Source organism: Chiloscyllium plagiosum, unplaced genomic scaffold, assembly GCF_037043375.1.
Source record: "Chiloscyllium plagiosum isolate Xiang-an unplaced genomic scaffold, Cpla_swu_hap1 HiC_scaffold_3, whole genome shotgun sequence".
In the NCBI taxonomy this organism is placed as follows: domain Eukaryota; kingdom Metazoa; phylum Chordata; class Chondrichthyes; order Orectolobiformes; family Hemiscylliidae; genus Chiloscyllium; species Chiloscyllium plagiosum.
The window spans coordinates 11,413,647-11,426,464 of NW_028270141.1; the positions used below are offsets into that span (position 1 = coordinate 11,413,647).

A 12,818-nucleotide genomic window follows, 5' to 3' on the forward strand; every position below is an offset into this window, starting at 1 on the left:
TCCTAATTTTTTTGACAAATCCAGCAGTTTCAGTGCCTCGCCTGATACAATGCCTTCGTGCGTTTGGCGCTTGTTCGGGGCTAAGATTAATTTTGCTAAATCAGAGGCTATGCCTATGGATGGTCTTACGAAGGAGCTAGCTCTTGAGGGCGACTATAGATTCCCATTTGGATGGTCAGAGCAGGGTTTTGTGTATTTGGGCATATTCATTACTCCAGTTCTGGATTGGCTGTTCAAAGCCAGTTTTTATTCAATTATTTGGAAAAATTAAACAAGATCTTCAAAGATGGGAGGGCCTTCCAGTCTCGTAGTTGGGTCAGATAGCGCTTATTAAGATTAATATTCTCCCTCGTTTGATATACCCTATATGGATGCTCCCCCTGATTTTCATTAAGCAATCACTCAGGAGACCGAACGGCTGGTTCAGCTCCTTCATTTGGCATTGTAAGCGGCCCCTCATTACCTTAGCCAAACCCAGTTGCTTCACAGATTTGGGGGGGGGGGGGGGGGGGGAGTGTAACTTCCAGACATTAAAATTATTAATTAAGCCCACTTTTATCCTACATGAGTGATTGGGTTTGTGGAGATCCTCTTTCAATATGGTTAGATATCGAAACCTCCCAGGCAAGGTGCCCCCATACCAGTTTGCTGTTTTTGGACAAGATGAGGACAGTTAGGGAATATTGCCATAACCCAATAGTCATCAATACTGTTAAAGCATGGAGGGCAATTCAGCAGAGGGAAGGCAATATTGGCAAAACATCTTTGCTTACCCCTTTAGTGGGTCTGCCGGGTTTTCAACTGGGGATGATATATTCAGGATTTAAACGTTGGGCAGTTAGGGGTGTGTCTTGCATGGGCGATTTATTTGAGGGAGACGGAATTACATCCTTCGATCAGTTAGTAGGGAAGTACTAGTTATATAATAGAGACCTCGTTGTTTTTGTCAAGTTAGGGATTTTATTCAAAAAATGACCACACTTTTGACTGATCCCTGCAAATCTGACATAGAGAGGGGGGCACTAAGTGCTAAGAATACACTGTCTATCAGTACTTTATATCATCAGTTCGGGGATGCCACCTCAGATGAGTTTGTTCGACTCTGCAGGATATGGGAAAGAGAGCTGGGCATTGAAGTCCCCTCAGAGGCATGGGAGGATATTTGGGAGAATGCAAGGAAGATATCAATTTGCAATAGGACCCATGCTTTACAGTTGAAGATTCTCCAAAGGGTCCACTTGACTCCGCACCATTTGTCAAAATTTAAACCAGGGGTATCTTCAGCATGTACCAAGTGCAAGGTCTACTTGGGCACTCTTACCCATTGTCTTTGGTCTTGTGATAGGCTTCAAACACGTTGGAGTGCTGTGGCAGTTGCAATGGAGAGGATTTTGGGTGTAAGGGTGGAGAAGGACTCTATCTCTCTCCTTTTGGGCTGGCCCACTGTATTTCTTGCAGACGTGCATAAGAAAAATACATTTTCAATATTCTCACGTTCTGTGCAAGAAAGAATATCTTGCTAGGTTGGATATACGAAAAAACCCCAGGCCTGTCAGCTTGGCAGAAGATTGTTATGGAGCCCTGGATTTTCTCACAAATATGGTGCACCACAAAACTGAGATTTATTTTTACAAGACATGGCAGTCCTTTTTGGAATATCTTGACACAGATTTATCTGCCACTCTAACAAGGGCTTTTACATATCCATTACGATTATGTTTTACAAGTCCAATATTAGCGTTTTGTTTGGCTGAGTTACTAATATTTATTAGTTTGTTGTTGGTTATTTATTTAGTTAAATAGCCAGTTTGGTTTTTTTTTTAATTCTATATTTTTCTATATACATTTATAAATTTGTACATGAAGGTGGGTTGGGGATTGATTTTACTTTTTGGGTTTTTGTACTGTTTTGAATTGTATTGTTTTGGACTTTTGTGTTTTTGTAAAAAAAAGTCTTTTTTCAATAAAAATACATATTTTAAAAAATATTATAGAGATAATGGATATACTGGTAGTAATCTTCCAAGAATCTTTACATTTTTGAAAAATTTCAAAGGATTGGAAAACTGCGAATTAGTATGTTTATTGAAAAACAACAGGGAACAAAAAAGCAGGTAACTATAAGTCAAATAGTTTAACATCAGTGCCTCAGGAAGATGAATGATTTGCTGCACACTGTTAAGGGAAGCACCACTCACTACTCAATTGGACAAATGTTAGTGTCCACTAGAAAGGATGTAATGATAGATCATTTAGAAACAGAATATGATAAAGCAGGATCAGCATGGCTCCACAAAATGAAATCATACCTAGCAAATTTAGTATAATTCTCTGGCGAGGTAATAAGAAGGATAGGTAAACAGGAAACAGTGGATGTAATACACTTGGAATTTCAGAAGGCTTTTGAAAAGATACCACACATTAAGCTACGTAGGTAAGAGCCCATGATGTTGGAAGTAGTAAATTAGCATTGTTAGAGAGAATCTTGTGGCACAGTGATAGTATCCCTATCTTTAAGCCAGAAGGTCTGGGTTCACATCCCACCTGCCCTGGAAGTGAGTCAACAGGTTGGTTAGTATTCACACTAGGACTCTTGTGGCACATTGGTAGTATGCCTATCTCTCAGCCACAAGACCGGGGTTCAAGTCCAAACTGCTCCAAAGGTTTGTCATAACATATCCAAACAGGGTGAATTAAAATATATATTAGCACGGATAGAGGACTGATTAATTAACAGAATTAGAATTACAATCCCTAGTGTGGAAACAGACCCTTCAGCCCAACAGGTCCACACCAACCCTCCGAAGAGTAACTCACCTAGACCAATTCCCCTACCCTGTATTACCCCTAGGCAAAAGTGAGGGCTGCCGATGTTGAAGATCAGAGTCAAGATTAGAGTGGTACTGGAAAAGCACAGCAGACCAGGCAGCATCTGAGGTTCTGATGAAGGGCTTTTGCCCAAAACGTCGATCTTCCTGCTCCTTGGATGCTGCCTGACCTTCTATGCTTTTCCAGTACCACTCCAATCTTGACTATATTTACCCCTGACTAATGCACTGAGCCTACACATCCCTGACCACTATGGGCAATTTAGCATGTCAATTCATCTAACCTACACAAGTTTGTGATTGTGGGAGAAAACCAGAGCACCCGGAGAAAACCCACGCAGAGACGGGTAGAATGTGCAAACTCCACACAGACAGTCGCCCGAGGCTGAAATTGAACGTGGGTCCCTGGCGCTGTGAGGCAACAGTGCTAACCACTGAGCCACCGTGCCATCTAAGAAGACAGAGTTGGAATAAAGAGGGTATTTTCAGGATGGCAACTAGCAGTATGCCACAATTATTTACAATATATTCATGACTTGGAAAGATAAATTACAATAGCCTAGCTTGTGGCTGACACAACAGATGTGAAAGCAAGTGAGGACAGTGAATCAAAGAGTCTGCAGTGGGAGTTAATCAGGTTAAAACTTGGCAGACGAACTATAATGTGGGAAAATGTGAGATTATTTACTTTGGCAGGAATAATCAAGGAAATTAATATTATTTGAATAGAGAAAGACTGCAGGAAGCTACAGAGATATTTGACAGTCCTACACAAATCACCAAAAAACTAGCATGCACATTCATCAGGTAATAGGGAAGGCAAATAGACTATTGGCTTTTACTTCAAAAGGGAACGGAGGATGAAAATAGGGAGGTCTTGCTAAAAATTTTAAAAAGGCACTAGTCAGACCACACCTAAAATACTGTGCAAAGTTTTAGGGCTCCTTATCTAAGAACAGATATACTGACATTGAAGGCTGTCAGGGAAGATTAACTCAGCTAATCCTGGGTATGGAGGGAGTGGCTAATGAGGAAAGGTTGAGCAGGTTGGGTTATTACTCAATGGTGTTTCAAAGATCACCTAATTGAAACATAAAAGCTTCTTATGGTGGCTTGACAAAGTAGATGCACAGAGTTGGTTTCCTTCATGGGAATGTTTACGACATAGCCTCAGAAAAGACGTGATCCATTTACGATAGAGACGAGGAGGAATTTCTTTTCTCAGACCATAGTGAATTATAGAATTCTTCACCAGAGAAGGCTATCGTGGCTTGGTCATTAAGTATATTCAAGGCTAAGGTAGGCAGCCTTTTAAAATCAGTAAGTGAATCAAGGGTTGTGGGGAAAGCCACAAAGTGGAGTTATGGATTATCAGATTGCCTATGCACTTACTGAATGGTGGAGCAGACTCAGTGGTTTATTTCTACGCCTAAATCTAATGGTCTTATGGCAACAGGAGGCCATGTGATGGAACAAAGTCACCCCAGACCAAGATAGTTCTGAAGGTCATTGCCCATGGGAACCAATCGAGTCACTAGATCCAGTGCCTCAGGAAGATGAATGATTTGCTGCACACTGTTAAGCGAAGCACCACTCACTACTCAATGTTTCATGATCCAATGAGTGCAAGTTTGCATTGCAAGTTTTCCACTGCACAGACTGTCAGACACAAAATTGGGTGCCAGGCATCTCCTTGAGATGCCTCACTGAAGACATTGATTGCAGAATGCACTTTCCAAATTTGCACTACTTGAACCATCGTGCTTATGCCTCCCACATATCTGCTAGGGTTCACAACTATAATTAAAGAAAAAGCAATGACATAAACCTCACACACCACCAGCTCATTGACATTTTGCAGCTAAGAGAATCTACACCTCTGTTTGCTTCTCACCAAAGGCTTAAAATGGTACAATCACAAAAAGACGCCTTCAGGTTGAACTCTTCATGGGAATATATGTCTCAGACATCATGTACAACTTTGTTGATTTGCATCAAGTCTGTTTTTTAAAATCATACTGAAACACCTTTTATTCACAGTCTCTGAACCTAAAACATCCCCCCCCCGCCCAATACCACATTCTTCTTACAAGTATTGCAAAGGAACAACCGTAGCTCTTAAGTTTTCACATTAACAAGCAGAGCAGACTTGATGGGCTGAGTGACCTGCTTCGACTTCCACTTATTTTAAAATAGTTAGTCTATTTCAAGATTTACCCATGAGAACACAGATACAGATAATGCCACACAGAACACCCTCCCAATTTCGGTGCAGGAATGACATTTGACAGCAGGTGGCCCCAAAGTGATATTGGTGCATATATGGAAAGCACTTGCCGCCAAAAGCATCACTACCAACTTGAAGGTGGTCCTGGACAATACTGCTAAGATTGAAAATTCGATAAAAGCAAGACCTTTAAATAGCAAAATATTTTCCATTCTGTGTACTGAGGTGGAAGCAAGCAATTAAATCTGTTATTCCACTTTTAGAATCATTGGCCATCACATGTCAAGGTTCTACTATATTTCTTTGAAATTTGCTGTGAAATCAAACTATTATTTATATGCCACATACGTTCACATTTATTGTTTGCATAAGAACTGGCAATTCTGGACACTTTCACAGATCTAATCCCATGCTTATTCTAGGGGAATACTGGGTAATTCTAGGAAGCTGGGTTAGGAATAGCAATATTTTTAAACTCATAAAGGAGATTCTGAAAATATAAAGAACAACCAATTTTTAATCAACCTTACTGAGTTTTTTGAAGTAAAAAACAGTAGAAAAACTGTAAACAAGGCTATGCACTACACATAAAGTTCTTTTTGAACAGGTCTTGAGAACGTGTCACCACGGTGATCTCATAGTTAAACCCAGAGCATGTGGGGACAAAGGACAATTAGCAGACTAATAGAGTCATAGAGTTGTACAGCATAGAAACAGACCCCCTTTTGTTTAACCAGTCCAGGCCAACCATAATCCCAAACTAAACTAGTCCCACCTGCCTGCTCTGGCCCACATCCCTCCAAATCTTTCCTATTCACCGACTTATCCAAATGTATTTTAAACAAGCTTACAACAAAACAGAAATGGAGAATAACAGTAAAGTCAAGTTATTTAGACTGGTTAAAATTGGGAATGGATATTTTGCAAAAATCTGTACTTGAACCACAGTTGTTCTCAATTTAGACAAACAATTTGGACTCAGGAGTACAATTTTAATTTTGGTGCATTATTAAGAAATGGTAACTGCCATAAATTACAGGAGGGTATGAAATAAATTGGCAGAGCAGTTGTGTAGTTGAAAACTTAGATTCAACCTAACCAATTTTAAGGTGGTACATTGGGTAGGAATGATAAGGTGGCTACTTGACCAGTATAACATACTTGCTCCTAAGAAACATTACAAGCAAGAGTAGGCAATTCAGCCCTTCAAGCCCACTCCACCATTTAACATAATCATGGCTGATCTTATCCTGGTCTCAGCTCCACTTTCTGCCTGCTCCCCACAGCCCTTTATCCTGTGCTTTCAACGGAAGCAAAACCATTTCTTTCTTGAATCTGTTAATCGATTCTGCGACCGCTGCATTCTGTGGCAGAGTCCCACAGATTCACAACCTTCCAAGAGATGCTCATCTCAGTTTTAAATCTATCTTCGCTGACTGTACAACTATGCCCTCTTGTGCAAAATTGTCCCACAAGAAAGAACATCTGCTCAACACCACCTTAATAATTCCATTTAGCATTATATATACCTCAATCTCATTCTTCACCCCCCCCCCAAACAAAAAACTCATTCTACTGAACTCCAGTTGCTATAAGGTCAGTGGGGTGGGAAGAGTCCATCTTCCTTCCCACTTATCTGCTCCACCCTCCCCACTGACCTATCACAATTACCTGGTGAACACCTCAAGACCCTCCAATCCCATGGCATCAATGTGGATTTCACCAGTTTCCTCATTTCCCCTCCCCCCCCTCACCTTATCCAGAACCAACCTTCCAACTAGGCACCACCCTATTGACCAGTACATCTTCCTTTCCATCTGAGCTATCACCATTACCCCCATTTCCACCCACCTATCACACTCACAACTACCTTCCCCCCCAGCCCCACAGCCTTATTCCTGATGAAGGACTTTTGCCTGAAGCGTCGACTCTCCTACTCCTCGGATGCTGCCTGACCTGCTGTGCTTTTCCAGCACCACATTCTTGACTCTAATCTCCAGTCCTCACTTTCGCCTATCACAATTATCCCCCACCTACATCCACCTTCCCACATACCTTTCCTACCAAGCCCCACCGCCACCTCCCTCCATATTGCTGTTGAAGGCCTGAAGCGTCGACTCTCTTGCTCCTTGATGCTGCCTGACCTACTTTGCTTTTCCAGCACCACTCTTTTCGACTCTATATTGAAGAGGAAGCTTGATAAAAATGAAGGAGTTGGGGAAAACAAGATACATTGATGCAATTAAATGAAGAAGTTGAAGCATAAGCACTGGCATGGACAAGTTGAGGCAAAGACCTGTTTCTATGTCGTAAACACTTTGTAGTCATGTCCAAAAATCCACTTCACGTTTTTGATGTCTACATACATCAGGTATTGATTTGAGTTGTTTGCATCATGAACACATAGCACGCAGATGGAGTAGACAATGCATTACAGATTACATGCTGATGTTCCACACACCATGAGGTTACACAACTGTTCGCTGACGAACAACTAGATTAGTTGTTTCTTCTAACAACTCTGTCTCCACAACTTCGCCAATCAAATCTTAAAATTTTCAATTGCAGCACAATGTAATTGTGTCTTAAATTAAGTGTTAGTAAAAAAAAAACTGAAAAACTAACTTGTTGGCAACTATGTTTTAATCGATACAATGTGTCAACAGTCACTTAATTATACAAAAGTCTTATTAGACTCAGGCAACTTAAAAATTGTTCAAACTATTTATACAAATGTCAAATTATCATTTGTAATATCTAGTAATAGTCTCCAGATTGAAAGAATGGCAGGAAGAGAAATACACTATTTCAAGTTGTCTTTACTATAACTTGTACAAAATATTAACCAAAATTAAAAATATAGAAATCACTTTCAATAATATCCTTTTTAAAAAGACCAACTCTTTTGTGATCAGGTTTCAAATTAATCAAGCCATGTTAGAAAAAGCACTTATTGAAGTAATGTCCCCCAAGAGTCAGTGCTTGGTCCATTTGTGTTCTCTGTATATTTAGATACTTGCACTTGGGTATAGAAACATGGTAAAGTTTGCCAACATCACAAAATTAAGAGGTTACATAAACATTGAGCAAGACTATAACAATATTTTGAGACAACATACAATGGTTGGGCAAGCAGATGGCACATGCAATAAACTTAATCTGCAATGTGTAATATATTTTGGAAAAATGATAAGAAATGAGAGTACACATTCAACAAAAAAGAGAGAAATGAATATATGTAAACAGCCACTGGTTGAAGTAGATTATTCCTACAAATAAATACTGATTGCGAGATTAAGCAATAAAGAAGTAAAAAGAATGGACTTTTATAAACAATTAGTCTAAATAGATAAAGATGAAGCTGTGCAAAACACGATTAAGCTGCAATCAGACTTCTGACTGCAGGCCATCAGAACCAAATTGTGGCCACAGAAAACACACTATGGATGCATCAGGATGATGCTAAGAATGAGACAAATGCCACATATCTGGGAAAAGGGATACTGGGACTAAAGCAAGTTTCAAAAGGGACTCTTGTGGCACAGTGATGGTATCCCCAACCCTAAACCAGCAGGCCTGGGTACAAGCCCACCTGCTCCAGGTGTTATAAAATCTCTGAACGGGTTGATTAAAAATATTTTTGAAGTTTCAAGGCACTAAAGCAGAAACTCAAGAAATGTATCCCATTTGAGTAAAAAAAAACTAGGACTCAATTTTCAATTATTACTAAAATGAAGAGAAATGGATTCCATAAATTATTGTTGGAACTGACAGCTAAGATTATTTAAACTACTTTCAGGAATACGGAGTTGGTATATTTCAGAAGGACTCGAGATAGGTGCAAAGAATTGACAAGGGATAATATCAGAACTGAAAAGTTATACCTAGTACAGCACTCCACCACCTTCTCAATGGCAGTTGGGGAATGGGTAACAAATGCAGAGTTAGGCAGCAACACTAACATTCCATGCATTGTTTTTTTTTGAGGGAACAAAACGAAAGTGGCTAAGGAGTGATCAAAAAGCTCCTTAAAATAATATATATTCAGTGTGCACGCGCACACACAGTTTCTACTTGTGAGAAAAGCAAAACTAAGGCCATCAACATACAAAAGCCACCACAAACCCAAATGCTGAATTAATAACATCTTTACCAAGAGAGGGGTGAAAATAGCATAGAATTGTAGGAGCAGACTATTCGGTCCATTGAGTCCACATCAATTCACCAAAGAACATCCCACCCAGACCTACCTATCCCTGCATATCCCATGACGAATCCACCTAACCTATACATTCCTGCACAACATGAGACAATTTAGCAGGGCCAACCACCTAAACTGCACATCTGTGGACTGGAGGAGGAAACCAGAGCACCCAGAGGAAACCCACACAGACACAGGGAGAATGTGCGAACTCCGCACAGACAAGTCACCTGAGGGTAGAATCAAACTTGGGTCTCTGGCACTGTGAGGCAGCAGTGCTAACCACTGAGCCACCATGCCAAGATATGGAAAATACTAAAACAGGGGATAGTTGTATAGTGGTAATTGTAGTGTAAATATATTTAAAAGGAAATTAGATAAGCATGGAGGACTTGGGAATAGAGTGATGGTGCTAAACGTCAGATGGGGACGAGTCTCAAGTAGAACATAAATATCAGCATGGGCTGAATGGTCTGTTTGTGTGCTACATATTGCATCTAATTCTATGCCACATGCAATATTTTGCCACAGGGAGTGGTTGAGACACAAGATAGACAAGGACTAAAAGGAGCTGAAAATGTGTTGCTGGAAAAGCGCAGCAGGTCAAGCAGCATCCAAGGAGCAGGAAAATCGACATTTCGGGCATGAGCCCTTCTTCAGGAATGAGGAAAGTGTGCCAAGCAGGCTAAGATAAAAGGTAGGGAGGAGGGACTTGGGGGAGGGGCGTTGGCAATGCGATAGGTGGAAGGAGGTTAAGGTGAGGGTGATAAGGTGAGGGTGATAGGCTGGAATGGGGGTGGGGGCGGAGAGGTCAGGAAGAAGATTGCAAGTTAGGAAGGTGGTGTTGAGTTCGAGGGTTGGGACTGAGACAAGGTGGGGGGAGGGGAATGAGGAAACTGGAGAAATCTGAGTTCATCCCTTGTGGTTGGATGGTTCCTAGGCAGAAGATGAGGCTATCTTCCTCCAGTCGTCGTGTTGCTATGGTCTGGCGATGGAGAAGTCCAAGGACCTGCATGTCCTTGGTGGACTGGGAGGGGGAGTTGAAGTGTTGAGCCACGGGGTGGTTGGGTTGGTTGGTCCAGGTGTCCCAGAGGTGTTCTCTGAAACGTTCCGCAAGTAGGCGGCCTGTCTCCACAATGTAGAGGAGGCCACATCGGGTGCAGCGGAAGCAGTAAATGATGTGTGTGGAGGTGCAGGTGAATTTGTGGCAGATATGGAAGGATCCCTTGAGGTCTTGGAGGGGAGTAAGGGGGGAGGTGTGGGCGCAAGTTTTGCATTTCTTGCAGTTGGTCCGGTGGGTAGTGTCCCGAACGTAGGTGGGGAACGTAGGTGTGAAAAGACCACTCCCTCCGTGACTCCCTCGTCAGGTCCACACCCCCCACCAACCCAACCTCCACTCCCGGCACCTTCCCCTGCAACCGCAAGAAATGCAAAGACATGCAGGTCCTTGGACTCCTCCATCGCCAAACCATAGCAACACGAGGCTGGAGGAAGATCGCCTCATCTTCCGCCTAGGAACCATCCAACCACAAGGGATGAACTCAGATTTCTCCAGTTTCCTCATTTCCCCTCCCCCACCTTGTCTCAGTCCCAACCCAGCACCACTTTCCTAACCTGCAATCTTCTTCCTGACCTCTCCGTGCCCACCCCCACTCCGGCCTATCACCCTCACCTTAACCTCCTTCCACCTATTGCATTGCCAACGCCCCTCCCCCAAGTCCCTCCTCCCTACCTTTTATCTTTGCCTGCTGGACACACTTTCCTCATTCCTAAAACGTCGATTCTCCTGCTCCTCAGATGCTGCCTGACCAGCAACACATTTTCAGCTCTGATCTCCAGCATCTGCAGTCCTCACTTTCTCCTAAAGGACTAAAAGGAAGATAGGAGAGCAAAAGAAAAAGTTCCACAAACATCATAAAAAGATTAATTGTTCTATATTTTGCTTACATTTTCACTACTGTACTTTGGAACCCATTTCACAACATTTACAAATATTTCAGTGTATGTTAATAAGATGCACATTTAAGACCTTTGGGTTTGGCATTCATTGTCTGTCATTGAGTTGGCTTTTATAGCCAAATCCAAATATTAAACTTAAATTGCACATTCACGTCTAAAACATTTTTCACACTAAAGCATATTAAGAAATACAAGCTTGCCAGCTTTTGAATGAACCAGTTGAGTTACAATGGCACAAGTTGTCTTTCCAAAAGTAACTTGATGTAAATCAGATCAGAATTCAAAAGCCTTTATCAACTTAGGGCTTTAAATAAACTGTACAAGTCCATGGCGACATTATGAACAGACCTTCAGATATAAAATCGAGAGATTATTCTGAAATGCATTTACCAAGTGTCGAGTTGACAAAGGCTTGGAACAAAAGCCTGCACAGCTTGACAAAATATCTGTCATCTTCTTGCCAACTGAGAAGTTTCAAAGTCTTCACGAGCACTTAGGCTACCTGAGCTTTCTTTCCTGCAGCTCACATCTAAATCGCTACAAGGGAGCACTTTAAAAAGGCAACAAAAAAAAAATAAACCTCTGTAGGCGCGAGCAGCATATACGATCAGAGGACTTTTCTTTTAAAAACCGAGACGGTCTACTTCCATCTTGCAAACATCTAAGAGCCAGTGAAACCACATAATTTCGAAGCGCTCGCCGCATAACACGGGGTTGGCAGGAAATAAGAAAGACATGTATGTTTACATTCTGAGCGCGCTGTGTAATTAATAAAAAGTTAGAGGAGATTCGGCTGGAAAGCTGAGCTGAAGTTTGATTATGAGTTGTCATTCTGCAGCTGGCCGCTGACGGCGCCTGCCTTGTCCCTTCCCCCCGCAGAGAGAGACTCTTTACTGGAAAACACACAAAGACTTTCACCCCCCCCCCCCCCCCGGCCGCAACAGGAGACAGAAAAACCCCTCCGGTTAACAGCTGCCAGACAGGCCGGCGCTTGGCACCCTAACTCCGGAGGCCCGCGCTGCCGACACCCCCCCCCGCCCCGCTCCCGTCCCGGCGGAGAAACCCAAAGCCCAAACAAAAGAGCGGTCCGCACCGGGTTCCGGGCCCAACCTCAGATCCCCGGACTTTCCTAAACCACGGACCGGTCAAGGGGCCGCCTGACAAGGGGATCGGGATTGGCGAGCCAGGCCCTCGCTTACCCGCTTACTGTCGTCGTGTTTGACGGAGGAGCGGGACGAGCGGGTCCGTGACGAGATGCGGCTGCTGATCAGCTCCGAATCCAGCACCGAGTTCCGCCGAGTGCGCACCATTTTCCTCTGTCAGACCCTTAGTTCCCGGCCGATCCAGCTCTACGGATCGTTGGGCGCCATTTCTCCTCTTGTGTCACTCAACACAACGGCAATCGGGGATCCTCGGCTCGGGCAGGCGGAGGCTCGGCTCGCGTCGGGGACCCTCGGCTCGGGCTGGCGGAGGCTCGGCTCGCGTCGGGGACCCTCGGCTCGGGCTGGCGGAGGCTCGGCTCGCGTCGGGGAGGCTCGGCTCGCGTCGGGGATCCTCGGCTCGGGCTGGCGGAGGCTCGGCTCGCGTCGGGGACCCTCGGCTC

At 43.1% G+C, this 12,818-nt stretch overlaps 1 protein-coding gene across 2 annotated transcripts in view; it reads right to left on the minus strand.

The window, feature by feature from the left end:
* atad2b (ATPase family AAA domain containing 2B) overlaps positions 1 to 12,599 on the minus strand; it is a 132,359-nt gene extending 119,760 nt beyond the window's left edge. For both annotated transcript variants that reach the window (XM_087977413.1, XM_087977410.1), the window contains exon 1: positions 12,415 to 12,599. In XM_087977413.1, coding sequence (XP_087833539.1) covers positions 12,415 to 12,525 — 111 coding nt within the window. In that variant the 5' untranslated portion in view covers positions 12,526 to 12,599. The remainder of the gene's footprint in view (positions 1 to 12,414) is intronic.
* Positions 12,600 to 12,818: the final 219 nt, after the last annotated feature.